Raw genomic sequence first — 23440 nt, 5'->3', positions numbered from 1 at the left:
TCTGTCCCTCCGTTCCCCCCCAGAATATACTGTTACAGAACCCAGAGGGTAAAGAGAAGAAAGAAGTTCAGGACTTACATCTGTTTGAATGATGCTCCATGCATTAGTCAGACCAATATTTCCATCTGTCCCATACAAATGAAGCCCTTTCTTCAGATCCCGCTGAGCATATTTGTCAATCTGAAACCAACAACACAAGAAATAACATTGCAAATAGCCACAAAACCAATCAAAATTTGCCGAGTGCCACATTTCAGAGTCAAAGTGCAAAGGGCAGGGCAGATGGACAGAAGTCCTACACTGAAATGAATAAAAAGTTAATGGCACACATTTCCGAAAGCCATTTTCCATTAGCGCTGGTACCTGTGGTAGGCATCTGCATGTTGTAGAGAACAAGGAGCCACTGTTCTGAGTTCATGTTCACATTTTCCACTACAGGCCTCCAGAAAAACCCTTTGCCCTCTCGAGAACTCCCTTGACTACCAAGTACTGGATTCAGTTTAATCACTCATTTTTGCAAGTGAGACCTATAACTGAAAATATTCATCTATCCACAACACTTCCTTTCAGCTTAATATCTTTCTATTATGAACAGCTGAGCTTCTTCTAGACGCTGCCTGTGGGACAGCAGCATTCACATTGTACTAGTGCTCTGAATCCTGCTCATTATATTGGCCAGGGCACCCCACTCCGGACGGCAAGATGGACAGAGTAATGTGGAAGCAGCAGAGAAAGAGCTATGCAAAGGTCTAGACAGCTAGGATTTAAGAATTTAGTTGCTAAATGGGGCTGCTTGTAAGTAAATGCCTTTCTGTTGATTTTCTAGAAGTAGACAGTTCTGCTTTAGAGGCATCTGCAACTGAAGATGGTGCTTTGTAGCTGAGAGTCTCTCGTCTAGTTGTGCAGGCTATTGTCGGACCAGCTGGTCTCCAACAGGTAACATGCACAGTGATTGCAAGCCCCTCGCTCCCAATCTCACCATACATACACATTTCTACAGAAGCAAGCAAACAACAAAATGGAAGTAAAAAAATAAATGGATATTCACAGCTTAATTCAATTTTTCTGTTGCAAATGAAAAAGCACTGAGTAGCCCTGCTCCAACATGCCCATACACTGGTGATTCTCAGTGTTGCTGGGCTGCTATACAGCATGGGTATGCCAACAAGGGGGAGCAGATCTGGCCCTCTTGCTTCCCAATGAGCTGCTATAAACGTGACAGGAAAAAAAAAAATACAGTACCATGCTGAGATTTCTTTGCTGCAACTGTAAACAAGAGAAAATTAAAGTCACGCCTTGCTTCGCTGGGACAGTGTAAGCTAATGCACGTTAAGAGACAGACACGGCGGTGTTTAGGGACTGCCCTTCTGATGCAGTCACGCCAGCTCGGGGCGGGGGGGGAAGAGGCATTAACCAACGCTAATGCTGAATTATCAGAGGGCGCCAAGATCTTCTGCTTCTACCATACAGTAGGATTTTCCTTCTCTATTGCTCAGTTTAGACGTGTTTTCACTTGCTCCTGGGGGGGGGGGGGGGGAAGTGGCTGCAAAGCCCTTCCCACAGTGTAAAAGAGAAATTCTGAACTGACTACAGCATAATTTTTATGGAGCAAATGTAGTTACGCCATAATGTTACTCCACTACAACCCATGACCTAAAAGTTCATCACGTCCAAGAAATCTCCACTGTATATGCAGCAGGATGTGCTTGGTCTCCTCTAGTTCTCCGGTTTCCTGCCTAAAAGTTTACTGCCAAAAGAGACGTTATAGCAAGCTGAGCCACATATAAAACACAGCAATGGGCTAGTACCAAAAGATGCACATTTACCTCCCGGCACCTTAACTGTCGTGCAAGCACTTTGTAACGGCTGCCTGTCTGTCTTGAACAGCAGGGGCTGTGCTCCCACTGTAATTACCATGTAAGCTGCTTTTGATTTCATTCAGAGATTATACACACTTATTAGTACAGTAATTAGAGGAGAAAAACCAGTGCTGAGGCCTGTCATAAATTTTGGGATTAGGTGAGAAAATTATATATATAAATGATAAATTTATATGTTGGGGGGGGTGGTCCTAGCATTCGTTTCGAAACTACAAAACAGGGTTTCAATTTCTCCTTACCCTTGGGTCCCTGCAACTTGTCTGGACCTACTGGGGTCTAGAGAAGGCCCCAAGTCAAGCAGAAAGGCAGGGGCGCTACCAGGCTGAGCGAGGCTTTGCAATTTAGTCACAGAGAGAGAGAGAGAGACAGAGCGCGAGCGCGTGTGCATGTGTACATATCCCCACACACACACACACACACACACAATATGTTTTTTGAGTGATTGCAATGTCATGTTTTACAGGGTTCGCCTTTATTATAGCTTCTAACAGCTCTCCTAACTGAATGTGCTATGAATGCACTGAAGAGCGCTATTCGCTGAAGAGCCGTCGATTTTAAACCTCTTCTGCACACAGCTACTCCTTACAGCATTTAAACGCTCTCGTCTGCTTACACTACTGCCAAAAGGCATTCAGCATTACTTGAAGCCTTTCACCCTGCCATGCCAATGTGGCTGCGGCATAACTCTTCTGCAACTTGTCAAATTTTGCCTGCAGGATGAATCCTGCCCGCCTTCCTCTCGCCACAGCCCCTCTGAGTATGCTGGAGAGCCATAAATGAGGGATCAGTTATTGTCCTGCAGAAGCTCTTACAGAGCCTGATATACCCACGCGACACAGAAAAACTGTCAAGCCAAATTTAAAGACAACAATGAATTTGGTATTGTGAGTAAATAGATAAACTAACCACAGAGGCCTAGAAGTGAGCTTGTGCAAGAGCACCACGACTGTGACTTTCTGCGCTAGGAGGCAGGAGAAGCAGGCACCGGGCTTTGTTCTCCTGTCATTTGCATCTGCAGCCGAGATACCACCATGAAATCCTGCACCATCTGTGTCTGCATCTCCCTTGTTTCTAGCCAGCTATGTAGGACCCTTTTAATTAATGTCTTACCTTACTTTAATTAATCAGTCTTGTGGTAGAAGGAGCCTTGCACTTCTACAAGCACACAGGAGACTGTAAACTAGACCGCCTCTCTCAATCAGGCTGTGAGGAGTTCAGGGTCTACCGCAGCCCAAGCACATTAGCCTCTGCTTGAATGACCGGCCCAAAGGTGAGAAGCTGGATCTTTTTTCCCTAATCGAAGTGGTGCTTGGAGTGCTAAACATATGATTCCTGCTGGCTTTGACCAGAGATGCGCAAGTAAAACGCAATGCCTCCTCGTGGAGCGTAGCTGGCAAATGTTCCTCCAGGTCATTCTGTTCCCGCTAATCTAGATTTTTGTTTCTTCCTCAAAATATTTTCAGAACAGCATGGATTTTTAAAATGCATCTTTATTCTAATTTAATTGTATCTTTGATTTAAATGAAAACACCCCCCCCCAACTGTCTCATGCTCTACCTTCCATTTGCTTTTTCAGAAATGATCTTTCTTACTGAAAATGAAATGCTTTAACACAGTGATTCATCAAGTCTGCTGAAAAACGATCCCAGCCAGCATCCACCAATCTGTCAAGCTTCTCTTGTTTGTCTTTGTCCTCAGCCAGGCAAAATGTCTATCACAAAACAGGGACTGTAAGTACCATATTAAATATTCTACAGTTTGAATCTGCTCTGTTCTCCCATACCCAAGCCATGCCTTTCATAGAGCACAGCTGTCTAGTGAGGGAACACAATAAAGCATAATAAAAACTCTCAGCAGGCAAACCATTACTCCAAATGACATGCCTATTTTTAGTCATGTGGAATACCAGAGATGTCATTAAAAGAAAGAGTTTCTGAAAGATTGGTCAGTAAGACTTCTCGCCCAGTCAGGAACCAAAATAGAGAAAAATTCCCTTTCTCCGTGGGTTTCATCAGGCAACAGCAGAGACGTAACCTTCTAGTGGCACCAGGTCTGTGAGCGTTCTGGTGCCGTCTGGCTTCAGCTACATGGGAGCCTTAGGCGTGTTTATCAATCAGCATCATCAGATTTCAGTGCTGTTTCGGCTAACATAAGGTGAATGATGTGTCCTTGTTGCTCAGTGTGGCAAGCCACTGTAAAGCAGCTGAAGGGAACCGCTTCTTCGAGTAGGGTGGGCACATTACTAGCACGTTATCTAAGGGCAGATCCTGTTCCCCCTGAAATCAGTGCAAATATTTTCTCATTGATGTCCCTCAGGCCCTAATTTACCTCTTAAATATTTCACTGTCCTGTTACTTTCTAAAAAACAGACAACTCCAAGGTAGACAAGTCACATGTGGAGAGTGTTAGGCAATGAAAGAACTTCCTGTCAGAGAAAAGGGAGCTGCAAGAGCTGCAACAGGACTGGCGAGCAACTGCCGCAGAGGTCAGGAAAAGAGGCTGGAAGCAGCTCAGCAGAGCGAGGGAGAATGGGCAGGGATCCGTCCTGCTCTCATCTGAACCACAACAATGACAAAACACCCCTGAAAAATCTTCCTTAAGCCTCTGTATAAAATCAGGCCAAATTAGGAAGCGGTTCCTTCTCAATCCCTATTCCCTTGTGAGAGCTACTTAAACTGTCACAATTTACATGTGAGGCTTGTTTGACTGCCAGCTTTCTCCCCTCATTGCGTCTGAAAGCAGGAGCCTCCAAGGAGAATCGCGGCTAGCTGACGTGCCCAGCCGTGGAAGCCAGCAGCCTTCAAAGGACCAAGAGCTGACAGACACCACCGTGCCTCCCCGAGTAAAATAACTGAAGAATTATTGAGGCTGAGATAAAGGCTATGTAACAGCAACAGCAACAGCAACCCCACTTAGCAAAGACACAAACATGCTGAAAGCACTATATAAACATTCTGCGCTTGCAGAAACCTGTGAGGCCCATAATTATTTCCATCTCTGTGTTACAGATGGGGGCTTTCGGTAGCCTTCTCTGTTCCCGTGGATGGTTTGTCAGATCTCTCACTCTCTGTCTAAGCAAAAGACTTTGGAGTTTATACATGTAACTGGTAATGCATGAAACAGGAGGCAAACACTGAAGACGCCCAGTCCTGTACTTCTTGCTCCTGATGAGGAAGAGGAAGCACTTTGGAGTAAAACTTCTTCATGGGCATACAAGGAAGGTGCATCTGTGCAGAACACAGGTGTTACCAATAATTACAGCATATACGATACAAGACTTGGATTAAACTGAAGCCATACTAATACTAAACAGTGAAAGTCCTTCCACTATCCCAGCATGCTGAGAGGGAAGGTGGCTTTGCTGTGATCCTCTCTGGAAGATGGGCCAAAAGGAGACTCTGGGGGAGATCTTTACGAGCTCCTTTTCATCTCTCTGCCAGCCTGCGCTTGTCACTTATGCTCTGGCATAGCCTTTAGGCAAAGACCCCATAGAGGATGCCAGCGGCTTCCCCAGCTTTCTAACCTGCAGGTAAATAGACACTTTTAATTTCAAGGCTCAATGCTTCCCTACCACATCAAGAACAAATATTCCACCCAGCCAGCCCACCAAAATGACTGCGATCCCAAACAGCAGATGTCAAACTGGACAAAGCCACTCGGCAGCGTTTCAATATTGGCAGGTAAATATTCCCGACCTTTCTGGTGATTGCTTCCCCCACCCGTCTTGTCTCTCCACCAGGGGAGGAGAAGTGGTAGAAATGACAGAACATCCAATAGTTTCCCACTGGGCAAAACTTTTAATTTAATGCCTTGATAATCATTCTCTACAAATAGCAGGCCGTGGGAAAGTGAATGTAAACAGAAAGTGCCTAAGCTATAAGGTTATTTGTGGGAGCCCTCTTGCCTGCTAAGAGGAGATGAGATTGATTGTACCAACAGGTAAGGCTGGTTTTAAATGAGATCTCCCCAAGCCTCTCAAGACGCTGAGAGCAGTATGCTGTCTCTTCACAACTGAAAGCTTCCCTGCACCATCTGTCTATAAATAGAGATCATGTACAGTTTTAGTATAAAGCCTACGGAGGTAAGTAAGAGACATTGCATTAGTTTTGCTGATGTAAGGGACAATTTGAAGCCAGGCCTGTTAGGAATGGCTCCTCAAGAAGTCACCAGTTGGGGGACAAGAGGTGTTCGTCTCTTGGCAGTGCCAGCAGGGTTACACAGCACTTCCTTGGTGCTTTGCTCAGCTCTGTAGGATCCGCACTTTCTCCCCAAACGTAAAATAACTCCAGGACTTAACATTTTTTAAAATGCTTCCTTAAACACAGCAAGCCATTTTCTTAGTGAGTTCTCTTTTCCTAATTTGAGTACAAAAACCTACATTAAAAATTAAAGTTTGGGAGATCTTCCAAACTTTCACAAGTTTGCTGACATGCTTATTGGCTCTAACAGTTTCTCAGGTACCAAGAGGGAAATACACTGGCTCTGGCTCTGTAACTTTGAAGGAAAAGCAGAAAAGGCAGGAGCAGATGATCCCAGGAAATGATCTAAGATTGCAAGAAGAATGAAGGGGTCGGAAGCATGCTGGCTGGGGTCAGCTGAGGTAAGACCTTTTACCTGGGCCACAGGCCTCCCATGTAGTCTTGAAAAGTCACCCTTTCTCTGGTGCCTCAGTTCCCTATTTGTAAAACTGCAGTAACCTTAACTTCACTCATGCAAAGGAGCGCCCTAAAATGCCTATCATCATTTGGAGGAAGTATTTGAATACTGCAGTAACCTGTACAGCATTTGGGGCAAGGACTGGAGTTACAAACCCCACCTGGCACTGAGAGGGTTAACCTGAGGTTTGTCAGCAAGCAAAAGGAAGGGCAATGGCTGGGTCCATGGCTGGGTCCACCCCTTGTGCATACACTTAAATAATTGCTGGTTCAGTCACTGCCTCCTGCCCATAAGCACCTGCTTACGCTCAAAACCAAGCGTCAAGGCACCGACCATGGCAGACAGCTGGGGCTGCAGCAAAGCAAGCCAGCCACTGAAACCCTCCCAAAGGATACATTTTCGTTCTGCTAAAACATCAATGAATCCCAGCAACAGCATTAGTGGCGTTTTGTTTTTAAATAGTGCTCACATGCTCTGCATACGGGGATGCAGCCAACATCTGGAAGTGGTAAAACAAGCAGGTTTTGCAGAGACCCCACCGCTCCCAGCTGTCCGGCACCACAGTCCGTGTCTGCTTGGCAGTTTCGCTGCTTTTTTGTGCTGTCCGCGCAGCCACGTGCTCAGTTTGTGTCCTTACAGGTTCACAAGCACAAGCACAGGAATTTGAGGTGCCAAGTAATACAGCACATCTGGATGACCAAGCAGGGGAGCCAAAGATTTTCAGTCAAATAGAAATTCATCTCAGTTATCACTGGGGGTGGTTAGAACTATGCCAAAAACTGCAACACCCCAGCCACTGAGCCCTTTCTAAAGGACTGAGCGACTGGAGACACTGCACGCATGACAAGTCACTAAGTTATATGCAACGTTGTTGGTTGCAGGAAGGACACTTTTCTTCAACCGGAGAGACCGCTGCAATCCAAGCTGTTCTGCACAGCTGAGTAACTTGTGCATCAGGTCCCCAAGCTTGTTTAAATAAAGTACATCATAACTAATTCAGAGATAAGGCCTCAAAACGTTAAGATGCAGCTCTGCACATTCTTACTGTGCATACAGAATTAATCCACCAGCACAGCTGACTGCTTATTTAAGAGGTTGTGAACATCCTAGACCCAGTCCTAGACTGCTAAAAAAAAAAAAAAAACCAATAACAAAAGTCCAACTTGTTTCTTTTTACTGAACCTAGGGATAAGACGTTTGAACATTAACTCTTGGCTTGCCGCTTCTGGTTTCTAAGCAGTTCTAAAGCTTCAGTGAATATGGAGAAAGGGCTAGGTAAGAGTAGGCAGGTAAATCAAAACAAATACATACAAAAAAAGCCTGACACAGCAAATTAATTACTCAGCTATTAAGTCGCTTCTTGGGCATTTTCCATTTTGACTGACAAAAATCTGTCTTCATGTAGGAGGAACTTCAAGTGTGTAAACACTAAAGTGTGCCTGTTTTTTGAGAACTACATAGATTTATTAGTACAACACTAAGGAGTCATCCTATGCTGATTCCTTATCAGGAATCTTTTGTTTATGTATAAGTCAACTCTTTCAGACTATTAAGTTGGCAAAAATGATACTTAACATCTTCAGTAGCAGTGATACCAGCAATGCTGGGTGCCATCAGTAGAGATGATACCTTCTTTTCCAGAATGCAACTCCCTCTGCAGTACGCTTTCTCCATATACTTGCCCCAAAGATGACTGGCAGAGAAAAGCTTCTGTCCCCTTTCCCAGGCTACGTGTCCCACAGGCTGCTTTTCCTGGCACACACTCCTGTGTCTTAGTGCATCAGCCTTGTGTCCCACTGATCTCACAACCTGTTCTCGAAGCCCCATCTCCCGCCTGTGCCACCGACGTGGCCTCCTCGCTCGAGTTGTCTTTCCCCAGATGGGAAATGACTGAGTGCAGTGGGTCTAGTAACTGAATCCAGAGTTGGTTCTTTGAGTTGAGGATGCCAGAACTCATTTGCTCTGCGTATGCTCAGCATCATTTGTCATCTGCAAAGCAGCTTCATGTGTCATCTGCAAAGCAGTTTTATGCACAACCTGAATGCCTGTTGCTTTTGATTTACATGTTTTCAACTCCGTTTTCAGGACTGGATTATCTATGGTGAATTTACCCAGCAACAAATTGCATCTGTGATGAGAGAGTCCCTTTTGCCTGCTGGATGATGTGAGGTGTTCTTCATAACTCAACCTCCAGCTGGCAGCACTTGTGTTTCTCGGCTGAATACATGCTTTATATCCCGGGTGGATTGTGCTGTAAGGTCAGTTGTTATCACTGATGTGAGCTTAGGAAAGCGCTTGTTACTCAGGAGTGCAAACCGTTTGCAGGGATGCAGCCCTTCCCATTTCAGAACATTTGGGATCTGGTCCCTGCCTCAAGACTCCCTGTACTGCTGCTGTGGTCCTCTTCATTTTGGCTGTGCAAATCTGAACTGCAGTGCTAATAAGCTCTGAAGCACCCATGTCTCCATTGATAGCACTGAGGGCTCTGTCACCTCTCTTCATTTTAGCGTTTTGCACTTAGTATATATGCTTGTGGTGGTTGCTTAGCCAGAGTTTCATAGCGCCTTTCTTCTTCAAGTGTGCCCTGACTCATGTTATTGATCCCCCAGGTGCTAGCTCGGTGATTTCCTGAGTTTTTCGCATTGTCAGGTTTGTTGTTGCCGCTTTGCTGCTTTGACGCAACGCCGTTCAAGAGTTGTAGGGTTTCCTCCCTTGAGGTGAGCATGCTGTAGCACGTCCACTGACACTGAATATGTTTCGCCTTCGTTAGTTCCCTGACAACTCCCAGATTTGGAATCTGACCAGTGATCTGGGCAACACTCTGAAGAGTATTTCACCTATTTATGTCCCAAAGCGATTCTTGCTAGACTGGCAACTTCTGAAATTACATAGCCTATATGTCTTCTGTGTTAATTAGAAAGGTAATTGGAGCCACTGCCTTTTCTTTCTGCTCTACTTGGCTTCACAGATGCGCTGGCAAAACTTTTACCAACACTGTGTCAAGAAGTTTAGTAGTAGGAAAAAAACAAATAAAACTGATACTCTCACCTCCTTTTCTATTTTGCAAAAGATTATGACAGATAAAGAGACCCTACTGAACTGCAAAAGCATTTCTGTCTAGTTTCCCCCTGAGCCCTGCCACCATGCGTTGTGCTGGTTTAGTCCCTGGGTATGGATTACCTGGATTGTCTGTGCTTACTGCTTCATCCAGCAGCCAAACCAAAGAAGGGAGAAAGCTGGTGTAGCAAAGGCTTCCCCATATGCGTGATTCCAAGTGTGATTCTCAGGTGAAGGCACTGTATACACAGTACTCGTTAGGTTTTTAGGTTCTGAACTATTATAAATAGTCGAAGTAGCCCTACTGCCTGCCCGTGGAGCTACGGCATGTTAGCGTGGAGCTATGGCATGTTAGCAAAGTTGAGAAGGCACTCGCACTCGCTGTAGGAAATCGTGCAAGATAACATTGATGGGGAGGCAGAATGACAAATGCAACTATTTCTCCAAAGTTTGGAGTTATTTTTATTTGCCTTTTGGTCTTTAATATTTTAAACCTTTTAAACCTTTTACATTTTATCATAGAACTTTTTTTTTTTAATAGAAACCAAAATTCTCAACTATAATTGCTGGATTCAGGAGCTGGAGTATTCTACAACGCCCTGTGCAGGTACTGTGTGTCTTTTAGACGTAACCTGAGAGCTGGCAATACTCATTCACAGACTAATCCCAGTTTTCTTTAATGCTGCTCAATGAACAGCTTTGAAATTTTTTTTCCCCTCAAGTTTTTTGAAAACTATTCTCTTTGAGTCTTTGCTACTTAATATTTAGATTGTCATCTTGGCCCAATAGGATGGTTTTCCTTCCCAAGATAGAATGAAGGAAACATTAAAAGAGAGTGCTCAACAGTGAATAATGAATAAGCAGCAGACCAAGTCTCAGGCAATCTTTCATTCTTGCTAAAGTTCCATTTTCAGTGTTTATACACATCGTTATGAATGCTCCACTGTCTTGCAGTGCCCTCCAAAAATAAATTCACAAGGCACAGAAAAGGCGCTCTTGCATTTGTGTTCGTGAAAAGAGCCATTATGTATTTTATTTTTACTGCAATAAAATCTGGAGGCCTCCTCTGTTGCTTTTAGGCCTATAGCATGAGGTAAGGAGAACTGTGGTCCCAGCTCCAGACATCCTAGAATCCTGCAGACAGTTTATTGCTATCGATCCCGGTCTAGCTATATTAAGTTTAGAAATAAGTATGAGAAACTGCACGTCACAGTTATATCTGACTGACTGTCAGGAGAGGCAGCGAGTTGCGCTGCAGCTAATCCCAGTGCAGTGTTTCTGCAATTGTTACACTTTAGATGATGGAAGTTTTTCAGATACCAAGGTAACGGGATTCTGAGTGGCAGGGCTGCAGGCAGGCTCCTCTTTGAGAAGAAAGACACTACAAGACTAAAGCAGCAACAGTGAATGGCAGTGGCTAACAATACGGCGTCCAAGACTGTCAGTGGCCTTCACTGCTGTGCTTTGTGTCCAGCGCAGCCCGTCTGTAGCGGCTGGGATTTAAGCCAGATGTGCTAGGTTTGTGCATATTGGCAGTAGGCTGGAGATAGACCAGATGGACCAAGAGCACGGCTGCTCTTGGCCGGGCCTCGGTGTCTCCAGGAAGCACTGGACGGACAGGGAAGTTACAGCGGATGGAGGCAGTATCATCACAAACTAGGGACAGACCTCATTTGGAGGGACCTCTCATTTGGAGAGCTTAGAGGGTGATGCAGGAGAATTTGTGCTCAAATCATAGCCAGGGCCAGGCTAAAAAAGTAGTGTCACAGTCTCCAAGATGGGACGTGCTAAATAGACTGTTGTGTTTTATGTTACCTTTTCTTTTTGGATGGATTCAAGTACAGTGCAAGGTGCAGGGCAGGGGTGACATAATCTGGCGGGAATAGCCAAGTCCCTGTTCCAGGAAAACCATGCAACCTTTTGGAAAGATTAACAGATTTCTTCACCAGGTGAAATGATAAGGTCATCTCTGGATCACAGAATTTCAATCAGTATTCTCTTCATTTAACTAATTACATCTGAGTTGTAACTTTGCAAAACTCTTGCCTTGATTTAAAAACATTATTGATTGCCCATCATTCCTCAATAAATTGTTCAAAAGATTATTTGTTTCACAGTTACAATTGTGCCTTGTTTCTGTCTTGTATTTGTCTAGCTTAAACTTCTAACCATTAACTCTCATTATGTCTTTTTCTGGTAGATTAAAATGCTATTTACTGCTGAGAATTGCTTCTCCATGTAGGTGTCTGAAGACTGTAATCAGGCTGCTTTTTAACCCTGTCACTCTATTTAGATTATCCAAGAGTAGTGTTTGTCGTTTGAAGTAAAGCTTGCTTTTCGCTGATTCAGTTATTCTTGTCAGTCTTCTCGAAACTCTTTGTAAATTTTCAACATACTTCTGCAAACGTGGATATCAGCTCTGGAGTGTAGCAAGGAGGGTATCATTCAGCCGTTGCACAGCTTATGTTGAACACATCCATGACTGTGTCTCCCCTTTAAGATGGAAATGTTGCCCTCAGAGCACATTCCTCTCCCTTTCGTCAGCCCTTTCACAGATTTTCTGCTTTCCACAATATGGTTTCCACTCTTACAGGGCGATCTCTCTTCTTTGTTCCTAAATGTCTGGTTGTGTATTTGGCTGGGTAGGACACCAGGGTATGTAACCAAGCAGTAACCAAATGATCTCAGCAGATCATTTAATGCTCAGCAAGTTTGTGTGTTATCTACAACATTTCATTAGCAGTGATTTTTATTCTTCCTTCCCTATCAATGAGAAAAGTATTGACTAACATTGGGTCAAGAAGCCACTAAAACCCCCAGTGGATCAATCTCTTATTTTTAATGATGTTCTTTATCTGTAAATTTACTTTTCAAAATTGATTCAGTGTGGTTGCACTGATTTTTTCCTTTTTCTTATGCCTCCATAAACCTTGAACCTGATACTAAATTTCAGTCAGATTCAAGCTATTTAGAGGTGTCAAAAGCAATAAGCTCAGATAAGTTTTGTGAAAACACTCAAAGGTGAGAGACTCAAATGAATACACCATGAAAAAAAAGGGCTCGGTGTGAGCTCAGCTATTATTATTAGACACCAGAGAAGCCAAGCGGCATGAGAGGGAAAAGACATTTTCCAGCTTTAAGAGGAGACCTGGGATCAGTGCTTCTCTTAGTGAAAAAATTAATCTCTTCTTAGGAAAGAGGAGCTATTTTGTTCTTGTTTTTGTTTTTTAACATGAGACGGTAGAAGCATGAGCAATTAAATCCAAAACAGGTTGGAGGCAGCCAGATATTGTTTCTAAAAGCAGCACTTGCCCACACCAAAGATTTGTTTCGGGGCTTTAGCCAGTGGCTTGGAAACTACCTTTCTGAAACAACAGAACTGCCCCACAAGGTTTCTATGCTGGGTGAAGTCAGTCGCACATAATGCAGAGTAGGTGCAAGCTACCACCAAAAAAGAAAAAAAAGGGCAGGGTTTTATCCTGCCTGACAGAAGGCTTTTAGGGCTTGAAAGGTTTTTGGAAAAGAAGGAAAGGAGAGAAATTAGCAGCCCGGCTTTGTAACAGGACCCAACCCATACTGTACGCTTGTATTCCCCAGGGAGCTCGTGCTGTGATGATGGACAACAGGCTTCAGGCAATTTGCACGTTTTTATGGGCAACTCTGGACACTACCTACATGTTTTTGCTAAGCTAATATTATTTTAGTCTGATCTCAGAGGCAAATCAGAGATGTTTGGGGATTGTTGACTAGCCTTTACAAATGTGGCAATGACCTCTAAGCGACTGGCAGTCAATTAACTCAAGGTGAATGATCCGGGGGAGATGCGCCCTTTAAGGATCCTGATTAAGATGCAGCTTAGGCTTCAGCCTGATTAAAAGTGATTGCCATCTGACAGAGATGGTGTAGTAGCCGGCAGTGATTTGACTGAGCCTGCGTTGTTGTGGACAGCTTTCTTTATGCTTTTAGATGTGACCTTGTTCTCTTGTTGCACGGGAGACAGGCAGATAAAGACCAACTGTGCAAATTTCCTTCCTCCTTTCCTAGACAGCGGCTCCTTTGGCTTTGCAATGGGGCTGTTTAATAGAGCTGGCATCACTGTTGACGGGGACTGTATTTTTTTATATTAAGATAGATGATTTCAGGCTCTAAAGTCAGGTTGGCAGCATTCTTGTGAGCACTAAAATTCAGTAATAAAAGAATAGAAGGATTTTTAAAAAATACAAAAAGTACAGCATCATTTTAGCCCGTATGTTTCTGCTTTCTGAGTAGCAGCTGTTTGTTGTAGAAGGGTCATGGTACTGGATTGCACCTCTTTCCCCTTGGCCTCCCATCTGTCTGAATGAGACCCAGAAACTCCATGATATCTTTAGACACAGTGAAAACCAACTGCAGCCTGATGCTCTGGGGGAGCGCTGCGAAGAGCCTGCTGAACCCTGCCTCCATGACAAAGCTGACTTTGGTGTCTAAACACACAGGCTGCGTGTCTCCGTTGACGGGGAGATGCAGTCGTTAATGGAGCTGGCTCGTGCCCTGGCCCATCCGAAAGGCAGTACCTGCCGTGGACGGGGGCGCTGCTGCCGCCCTCCGCTGCTGGGGTCCGGGAGGGGAGCCAAACCTGCGGCCAAATCGCAGCCGGGTTTGGCAGCCGGCACGTGCCTGCACGTAGCACACGGCGGGACGGAGACGGGCTCGCCTCCCGAGCAGCAGCACTTCAAGATTTTCAGTTTCTCCTTTCATCTAACTTTGTTGCCGTTTAGCTGAGTTCCTGCTGTTTATTTAGCAAATGCCACTTTTGTATGAATAAACAGTATATATCATTCTGTTGTCCTGTATGGAAACATTGCAGTCCACCAGTTCCCTGCCTACGTGATGATACTGCTCCCTTCTCCGCTCACCCTGGCCGACCTCCCACGAGCAACACAGCTTTTTCTGGCCTTACCAGTGGGTGTTGGAAACTTGCGTTTTGTGTCACGAAAGTGCAACTGGCAGTTTATTTGTTTTCTATTCTTATGGAAAGCAATCTCCATATAGTTTATTCATTTGCAGTGAGTGAGTCCCAAATCAATTCCTTCAAGATAAAATCTGTTTTCTGTGAAGCGCAGTGAAGAGCTGTGATTGTTTCCTTCATCAAAACAAGGGAGGCATTTAATAAGTTACTCACTTATATTGCTTCTGTCATCTACTAGCATTTGAAGACATTTTGCAGACCAGTTTACAATCTCTCCGCTGAAAAGCAACTTGATTGATCAAAAAGAAGAAAAAGTAATTCCAACTGCTGGTGGAGGTCAGAACCCCCAGAAAATCAGAGATGTCATTTTGGAGAGGGAATGCTTTCCAAGCTTGCATATGCCCCAATAGAAACACGTCCAAGCCACTGGATGCACTGTGTCACTGATCCCAAGTTGCTAGAAAGTGAGCAGCTCCACTGACATTAGTGGAGCTAGGCAGATTCGTACCACCTGACGAGCTGGTCCGTAGATTGGAAGAAAATAACGTATTTTCCAGGAAGGACAATTTTGGTATGGAGATAGTAATTGCCTTCTTGGGTGGTTAGCTAGGATATTGAGATCCTATCCCCTGTTGTTCGAAATAAAGCCAGGCAGCTGTTCAGATGGTCCTGCTCAGTTTGTGCAGAGTAGCCAAGCACTCCTCCAAAGCCCTGCAGCTCTCCGAGCGTGCCCTTCCCCAGGCCTACCATTTATGTTGCCTCTTACTCCTGTGGTGGTGCGTGCAAACCGCCAACTTCCATGGGATGCTGGGAGCATCCCAAGGCAGGCATACAGCTTGCTGTAGCGAGCGTGACGTTGGCGTTAGGCCTGTTATTCCACTCCCTCCGAGGATGATGGTAATTCTCATTTCAGCATTATTTATTTAAACTGAGTTAACTTCAGAGAAAGCATATCTGAAGAATGATAAAGCAGGCTGCGCGCATATCTCACTTTCCTCCAAGGGTTAACGTTTCCTGGATCTAGGAAGACCCAGTTTTGTCAAACCGCTTCCACAGAATCTTCCCTGCCTCTCTAGGCAAGTTTCTCCAGGCAGAGTAACACATTTTAACCCTTCAGTGGGCTCTTCTTCTTTTTTATTTAAATGGGTCTTTTAGTTCCAGTACAGAGAAAGGTGACCGTTAACAGACATTAGTTTCCCTTGTTTTGAGGAATCAGGACAATTTCTCCCACCGAGTACATGATTTAGCCAGCCCTTTCTCCCACTTGCCTTAGTGCTTACCCTGGTTGTTCCTAGTTGCCAGTGGAGCCAACAACATCGTGCTGATCAGCTCTGCCACCAAGAGGTGGCAATTCCAGTGCCTGTGATTAACTGTGGGGAACTTATGTCCCTTACGGCAGCAGACAAACTCTGTATTTTAGTTTACGTTTTCCCATCAAAGCATGTATTTAAGAGAAAATGAACTTAAGTTACTTGGTTTTGAAGTTAGTCCACATTTACATGGATTGTAGGACTGGCTTATCTAGTAGGAGCGGAGGTATGGTTTGCCTTTCCCGTCCCTCCTCCCCTGATATTTCAGTAGGTTTGCTTGGAAAGCTCTTTCATTCACTTTTAAATGAAGTAAATGAGTACTGTAAATAATTAAAAAGAAGGTTAATCTCATGGGACAGCTGCAACAAACGGCTTAGTGGGCAAGTGGCCAAGTCCTTCATCTCTGTGAGTAAAGTCCTGGCCCTCCCTTTTCTACCTCACAGCATCTGCAAAGGGATTCTGTGTCCAATGTCACTGTTCTGCCTAACATATGATCACACAACGGTCGTTAGTTCCTACAACCCAAGTGGCTTGTTTCTCTGCTTTGATTTGCCTCTGCATGTCCTGAAGCCTTTGTGGCACCTAATTGGATCTCAGGCTCTATTGACATGCGCATCCCTAGGTGGCTGAATTTTTTTTCTGCAATTTTTTATTTGGTCTGCATAGATGGAGATAACAGGTTGTTAGCACTTGAAACACAAATGGAAGCCACTTTCAGTCTCTTGGCAAACAACGGCTCAACAGCCTGTATCATGTTAATTAGCATCCTTCCCAATTTACTTATCTGAGATTATACTGATGGCTGTTGAGGACAAACGAAAGTGATTATCTTTCACAAAGAGGCTGAATACAGATATCCTGGAATTATCCTCAACATAAGCGCAGGTTTTGAGAGAATGATCACAACGTGCCTTTGCACAACATACACTGGGCAACAGAAGTGCTTAGGCTAGTCAGCCAGGGTTGAAATGCCTCCAGCCAGGATCACTTATGCAAACATACAGGGGAAAAAATCATTCAACAGATCAGAAAAAAATAGCTGAGAACTGTCAAAGTTGGGTATTCAGTAGATGACTCTATCACCAAAACTATGTGAGGACTTAAAAAAACACAAATTCTGAAACAATCTCAATGCACTGGACAAGATGCACCAAAAGTTTCATGAAAAGAGGCTATGCATGGTCCTTTGGTAAAAATTAGTAGTCACCACGCAGCTCAAAGAATTGTACCAAATCTAAATAAAGTCTACAGGCACAAGTATTAAAGCATTAGAGGTATTTCCCAGCTTTCTAATACAAAACAGTTAACAATCTCTGACCTTTGATTGCTCTCGTCTCCTTGGATTTGGGGGAAATGAAAGGTGGAGAATCAGTGGGGTAACTGTGGGTCTCCTGGTTATTTTATTTTTGCTACATATTCAACCTGTTCAGGATTGCATGAGAAATTCTGAATTTAGGACAGTAAACCCTTCATTAGTTTCTCGCAGATCTAATTAAGTAAATGAATATGCCCCAAGCGACAGCTAATTGCCCACACGCAATTTTGAGGAAGGGGAGGCTCTTCCCGTGGCATCGCAAAGCCGCATCAGGCAGGCAACACGTCCCACAGTGGCTTTCAAAGCACTTGGGGTTGTCCTTTAGAAATATAATGGCAGAGAGGCTCCGTCTAGCATTTTTGACAGACCATTTTTGACAGACAAGACTGAGCAGTCTAGCAACGAGGGCAGAAGATCAGGAACCAGCATTCAAAACCAGAAGTGTCCTACATCATCGCACCAGCAAGTCAGTAGTCTTCCTGCACCTCTATCAAACCCCAGGAAACCTGGATTAACAGCGGGCTGTCACTCCTAACAGCTAGCTGTAGGTGAGCTGAATTTTTCCTGTGGGTGTATGTTACACAACACATAGAAAAAAGAGTTACTGCAGCAAAAGGCAAACTGATTTCCTTTAAAAAATAATAGCAATTCCCACAGAACCACCTCTGTTTTGACCTGATAACATAATTTATGGCGGGAAGAAATGCCACCCTCGAAATTACTTTGGCCTTGCAGTTTTCGACTGTCAGAGACAATTTCTTTGAAACCTAATTTATGATTTGCAGGCTTCATTAAGTCTTTGCAAGAAATTTTAGACTTAAAACACCATTGGCAAATCCATCATTTATTGATGGAAACATTAGGACTCTAATGGAGTGTGATTCATGATGAAACAAGATAGGAAGGGACGAGGGCGGAAAACGTGCTCCTTTTTCCACAAAAGACCTTTTTGGCAGAAAAAAAAAATCAGGGAAAAAATTAGTTTTATTTCTACAGGCAACTTAAGAAGACTTTCCAAAGCTGTTAAAATTATCTTCTACAACTTAGGTATAGAGACACAAGCTAAACTTGAGAAAAAGCTTAAATAATAAATGTTCCTATTACTTAGGAGAGCTTTTGCAAGGATGGGGCACAGTAAAAGTCCACCCTCTGAAAGAGATGGGAATAAGCAGCAACATGCCAAAGCAAGGAAAATACAGCAAAATGGCCAAGATGTTTGTATCAATTTAATCCCTCGCCATGCTCAATACCGTGATTCTGCTTGAGGACATGTTGAAGCAAGAGAAAGACAATGATTCTATTTTAATAGATTTTAAAGGATTTAGTATATAGCTATTCATGACTTTACCAGGCAGATAGTTTCTAAACAAATGGCATCAAATACATCTCTGCAAGGAACACCGACCTGTATGGATCTAACACTAGGAAGAAAAATCTCCTTTGTGTATTGTTGCTCCTTTCAGCGCAACCTGCTAGACAGTCAAGAATATATTTCTTTTTAATCCCAGGCAGCCACTTTATTTATCACATTTTATTTATCATACCATCATTCCCTCAATCCAGCAATTACAATCTCTGGCCACCTGTTTGGAACAGATGTGATTAAAAAAAAATACTTCCCATATATTAAGCGGCTTCAAAGTTACTCCCAGAGAAAAAACGGATCCTAATGAGGCAGAAAACTCTGTTATCATGGAAAGGTGTGTGCTGGGCAAGGAGAAGTCCCTGCATCTTCTTACTGGCAGCACAGTGAGGCTGTGCGGCAGCAAGAGTTACCACTGTAGAGCCGGCAAGTACGTGGCAAAGAAACCTCGGCTGCAATCAAGACGCGAGCATGCCACAGTTTGCAAGTTGACTGACACCGGCCACGAGAGAGGATGAGAAAAAGAAAGATGAGAAGGAAACGCAGCTCCCTGCAGCGCTCTCACGTGCGGCAGCAGCACGGAAACTATGAATACCTGCGGTGATCTGAGAGGAGAGGAAAGCGCTCGGCACAGCGTCGCTGACTTCAGTGGGGTTATTTCGGGGTTCGCTCCAACAGAGCGTATGAAATGACTGGCCCTGGTCTAAGGCAGGCTGCTCCTGTTTCAGATCAACCACCCTGCTCACTGTGAGCTGGGTGGATATTTCTACGACTTGCTCATTTACTGTTTATATATGTACCACGAATAAGAATACATGAGAATAAGAATATTAAATAAGCTCAATGTAATGCATTTTAAATGAGCCTGCTACTTCTTTTTTTAGACCTAAATTAAATGTAAAGTAAGCATCTCTAGAGTGCTTGTGGCTGAATTTACCACTGGGAACTTAATGGGTGTGCTGATGAAACATTTGCATGCACCTGTTTTGGCCATAAAAAGAAAAAAAATTGCACATCCAATACATCCAGCTTTATACCCAACTTCTCATCTGCAATGTGATTGCCTGCCTAATTATGTACAAATGAAAGGTTAAATGGGACAAAACTGAGAAAGTTCAGTCTGGATTCCCTTTCTAAAACACTTGCAGACAGTGTTTACACCACCACATACAAGTTGAGATTTATAAAGATCTGCCATTCACATTTCAGCTGTATTCCAATAAATGCCATTATAAAGTTTTCAGCCTAGTAATAAAAAAAAAAGCTATTAATGTGTTTTCTCCGTGTTAATCAATTTAACACTGTGATGTTAGCACTACTTTACATTACTGCCTTCATCATTTCTCATTCTTACAATATATAAAATAAAGGGTTTTTGGATTCCTTATAGATTCATTTTTATCTCAGAGTGAAAGCAGAGCAAGATTTGTGGCCTCAGACTTGTAACTGGTGATAAGCTTCTCCTTCCCTCCTCTTCCCAAACTAAATATATAGAGAGACTTTAACAAAATTAATTGCAATATTCAGCGTTGATGAATTTCTATGCTTGTGTAATTCATTTTCTTGCAGATAGCAAAGCAAAAGGAGGCTCTCTTGCTGCCAAGGTTACAGGACTCATGAGCAAGCCTGCTCAGGACTAATGGGAAACAAGTAAAGGATCTCCTTCATCATTCCTTTCACCGGGAGCTAACTTTTAATTGTATTAAACTACTTGTGCTGTCAGTCCACATTCGTTAGGCAAGAGAGACAGTAAGCGAGCAAACGCTGCCGGGAGAATTTTGAGCAGCCATTTCCACCACAATTTTGTACATCGTGAAGACGATGAGAACTGGAAGCAAAGCTCCCAGCCTGGGGACTGACCATATTCATCTTTGGCAAAGCAAAGAGCGTGGGCCCTCACCCCGTTCCTTCGTCTGCCGACTCCAGTCTTTGCTCCAGGTGCGATAGGGGAAGCTGACAGGGAGGCAGCCTGCTCTCCTCGAGAAAAAGCAGGAGCATAAAACCTTTGCTTAGCCCCCAGCCCGGGCCGGTCAGCCGGAGTCAGGGATTGTGCAGCATGAGGCCGCTCTGCCCCATCTGGCCGATTCAGTAGCTGTACAGTTTTGTTCGAAAGTGCTTTCTCAGGAGCTTCGTTTGAAGTATGGAGGCAAATCATATCGCCCTTGGCATTTGCAGAAGAAAGAATTCTTCTCTACCCTCTGAACTGTACAAAGCTGGGCACATCTCGGACATCCACAGAGTAAGGAACGCTGCCTGCCCTCTTCCTGGAGTTTTAAGATTGAGGGTGAAAGACCAATCTATTCTAAAACACCCAGGACCTACATTATAAAATGCAATTCACCTTTCATTCCCCACTCCCTTTTATAGATCTGCTGAGATAAAAGACTTGTTTTGCTTTGTTCTTCCATTTCAGTTTGAAATGGAGGACGAGGTGAGGTGTTAGTCCCTCACAGACCACAGGAAATGATCCAGACCTTCAGGCTTATTAATACGATGGCATCTTTCTTCTGCATCTTACCCCTCCATGCACAACCAGACTGCAAAGGGCGCTCTCTCTCTCTCTTTAAAATGAGTTGAGACTTGAAATCCTTGAATGTAATACGCAATTAAAAAGGAAGATTCATGAGATGTATTAACTTTAAACACAAAACGTGCGGCACAGATAAGGACTTAGCAAGTGACCATACAGGCCATAACTCTGCATAGCATCCTACTGAGCTCTATATAATCAGACTAGAAATAATACTGATTTAAAATATCACGTTGCTCATATGTGCTGAGCTTGTTTCATAAGGGCATATGCAAAGGGTTCGTTTGTCTGTTTTTAAACCTGGCTACATGCATCTATCTGCCAAACAGGGCACAGCAGAGACCACAGGCAGGGGAATTCACTGCAGGACCTGCCACGAGTTTCTCTACAAAGTCACCCCCAGCCCCACGGGGAAGACTACAGCTCTTCCAGGCATGCAGCGAACAGGGCTTTTCCAAACGGCCAGCTTCTCTAGCTTCACGTTGCTCAAAACGGGCCTGAAAGTGTTGAGGGGGAGGCCCTATTTTTGTTTTTATATTTCCTAGATCAAGCAAGAGAGTAGCTTGTATCTCAGAGCCTGATCTAGTCTGCTTAAAAAGCTGCCCAGCAATACTGGCATTTCCAAGGTGCCTAAGGAGCTCTAGGAGCTGCCCTGAGACCAGGAGCCCAAGGAGCCCCAAATCCAGCTCCCACAGGATCCGTGTGGCCAGACCTAACGATGTGGAAGCAAAGAGCCACATTCTCTATTTTCCCCATTTGACACTAGCTGATCCTGAGGGGATGGATACAAAAATACAACCATGCCCAGTCACAAAATCTAATAAACTGGTGTATGGAAAATGAACCTATTAAACCCTCAAAAAGCCCAGCTCCGTGAGGGATCAGGTCTCTCTCTGCTGTCCCCTTAGCAGCTGATATCAAGCACAAGTGTTTGAAAAAAGTCACAAGTGTTTGAAAAAATAAATGACAGTGAAAGCCTAATTGGAAAACCACTCATTCCAATAAACATCACCAAGAAAAAGCTTTAATTCACACTTTCTCCTTTTGTTTAATCACTGCAAACCTATGACATGCAACAGCAGGAGCATTTTTTCATTGGGAAGTTATTTCTCGCCATTATATGCACTTAACAAATAATTATAAATCAAAACCTGAGGTCAAATGCTTGGTAGATGCACAGAGATTTCAGTTAGACTCCATTTCCATAATTTTGGTGAAAACTGGTGGCTAGCAACAACAGATACCCAAAATTAGTACCCAGACCGAGAAAAAAGGCTGAAATAGGAGTCTGACAGATACACATTTTGACCGCTCTGCAATCTGGCCACTCAGCACACATATGCTGCCCTGTAAGGCAGCACACAGGCTGTTGTTTCTCAGTCCAGCCCTTGGAAGACCTGGACAAGAAATGGCAACACTGGGTGGAGGAGCTAGTATTGCAGCAAGGGAGAGCAGGACAGTCACTGGGAATATGGGTGGGGAAGTCAAGATATCGCAGTAGAGATTAGGAAACAAATATCCATAGGAAGTTAGATTTCATTAATTTCATTTTTCTTGGAAATGCTCGATTCGTCTGCAGACAAAATTCAACCAACTTCTTAGCAGGCAGCAGCATCCCAGAAATGCTGCACTGCAAGCTTAAGAGTTCAACACGCTAGAGAACAAAATTCCCCTACTAACGTGGTTGCCGTGCAGCGCAATCTCCAACTGTACTACACAACCCTGCGCTCAGGAGAGGACTATTCAGAGCACCAAGTGGGAAAGTGGGAGAGAGATGCCAAGAATATAACATTGAGGATAACGGCTTGGCTCCGTGGAAGACGACTGACTGCGCTGGGGCCAGGATTTCCCCATAAAGGGGTAACTTGTGCGTTCATGACACCTGATACTGCATGGTGTAAGTAATCCCCTTGACCACTAGCACTGGGGTAGCAGCAAGGGCACGCCACCAATATTTACTTAAAACCCAGCCTCGTCTCAGCACACTTGAAGCTTTGCAACACATTTGCCTCCTGCTTTCTTCGCAGCTCCCAAAAGAAAATCAATTTCTTTTTTTCCCCAAGCTACCTGGCCTTGAAAAACCCGTTGCTTCTCTTTGTTGGAATGCATTCAGTGGCTTTTCTGCCAACTACAACGCGTTCGCTATTCATCAAGCAAAAGGGGGATCTGAAAGAAATCAGCAGGATGTTTTCTTATATGTATGCATTGTATAGAGAGCGTTGCTTCTCCTGTTGATTGTCTTCTCAGCTTTTAAATATCCCTCCAGCAATTTTGATTAATTCAAGTCTTATTGCAACTCTTTTGGTCCTGAATTTTCAAAAGAAAAACTAAATGTTTTACGCAATGAATCTAACAAACATCTGTTTTCGAATCAAAACCTT

The 23440-nt window shown here is 43.9% G+C and overlaps 1 protein-coding gene and 1 long non-coding RNA gene across 17 annotated transcripts in view; one reads left to right on the top strand and one right to left on the bottom strand.

Annotated features, from left to right (window-relative positions):
- The window catches only part of LOC104143730 (uncharacterized), a 32902-nt gene extending 12916 nt beyond the window's left edge, over nucleotides 1-19986 (top strand). For 2 of the 7 annotated variants that reach the window (XR_011141302.1, XR_011141301.1), the window contains exons 4-6: nucleotides 3457-5560; nucleotides 6330-6480; nucleotides 8622-19986. This is a non-coding gene — a long non-coding RNA (uncharacterized lncRNA). Of the gene's footprint in view, nucleotides 1-826; nucleotides 937-2343; nucleotides 3151-3456; nucleotides 5561-6329; nucleotides 6481-8621 lie in introns of all 7 variants that reach the window. The other 5 variants (XR_011141300.1, XR_011141299.1, XR_011141297.1 and 2 more) reach the window with 5 other exon arrangements.
- Nucleotides 1-23440, bottom strand: part of TSPAN4 (tetraspanin 4) — a 439431-nt gene that overhangs the window by 21689 nt on the left and 394302 nt on the right. For all 10 annotated transcript variants that reach the window (XM_068944743.1, XM_068944745.1, XM_009674396.2 and 7 more), the window contains one exon: nucleotides 79-180. In XM_068944743.1, coding sequence (XP_068800844.1) covers nucleotides 79-180 — 102 coding nt within the window. The remainder of the gene's footprint in view (nucleotides 1-78; nucleotides 181-23440) is intronic.

Source organism: Struthio camelus, chromosome 5, assembly GCF_040807025.1.
Source record: "Struthio camelus isolate bStrCam1 chromosome 5, bStrCam1.hap1, whole genome shotgun sequence".
NCBI classification, from domain to species: domain Eukaryota; kingdom Metazoa; phylum Chordata; class Aves; order Struthioniformes; family Struthionidae; genus Struthio; species Struthio camelus.
Note: the sequence above shows the minus strand (reverse complement) of the source record. Positions and strands in the feature narration are given on the sequence as shown.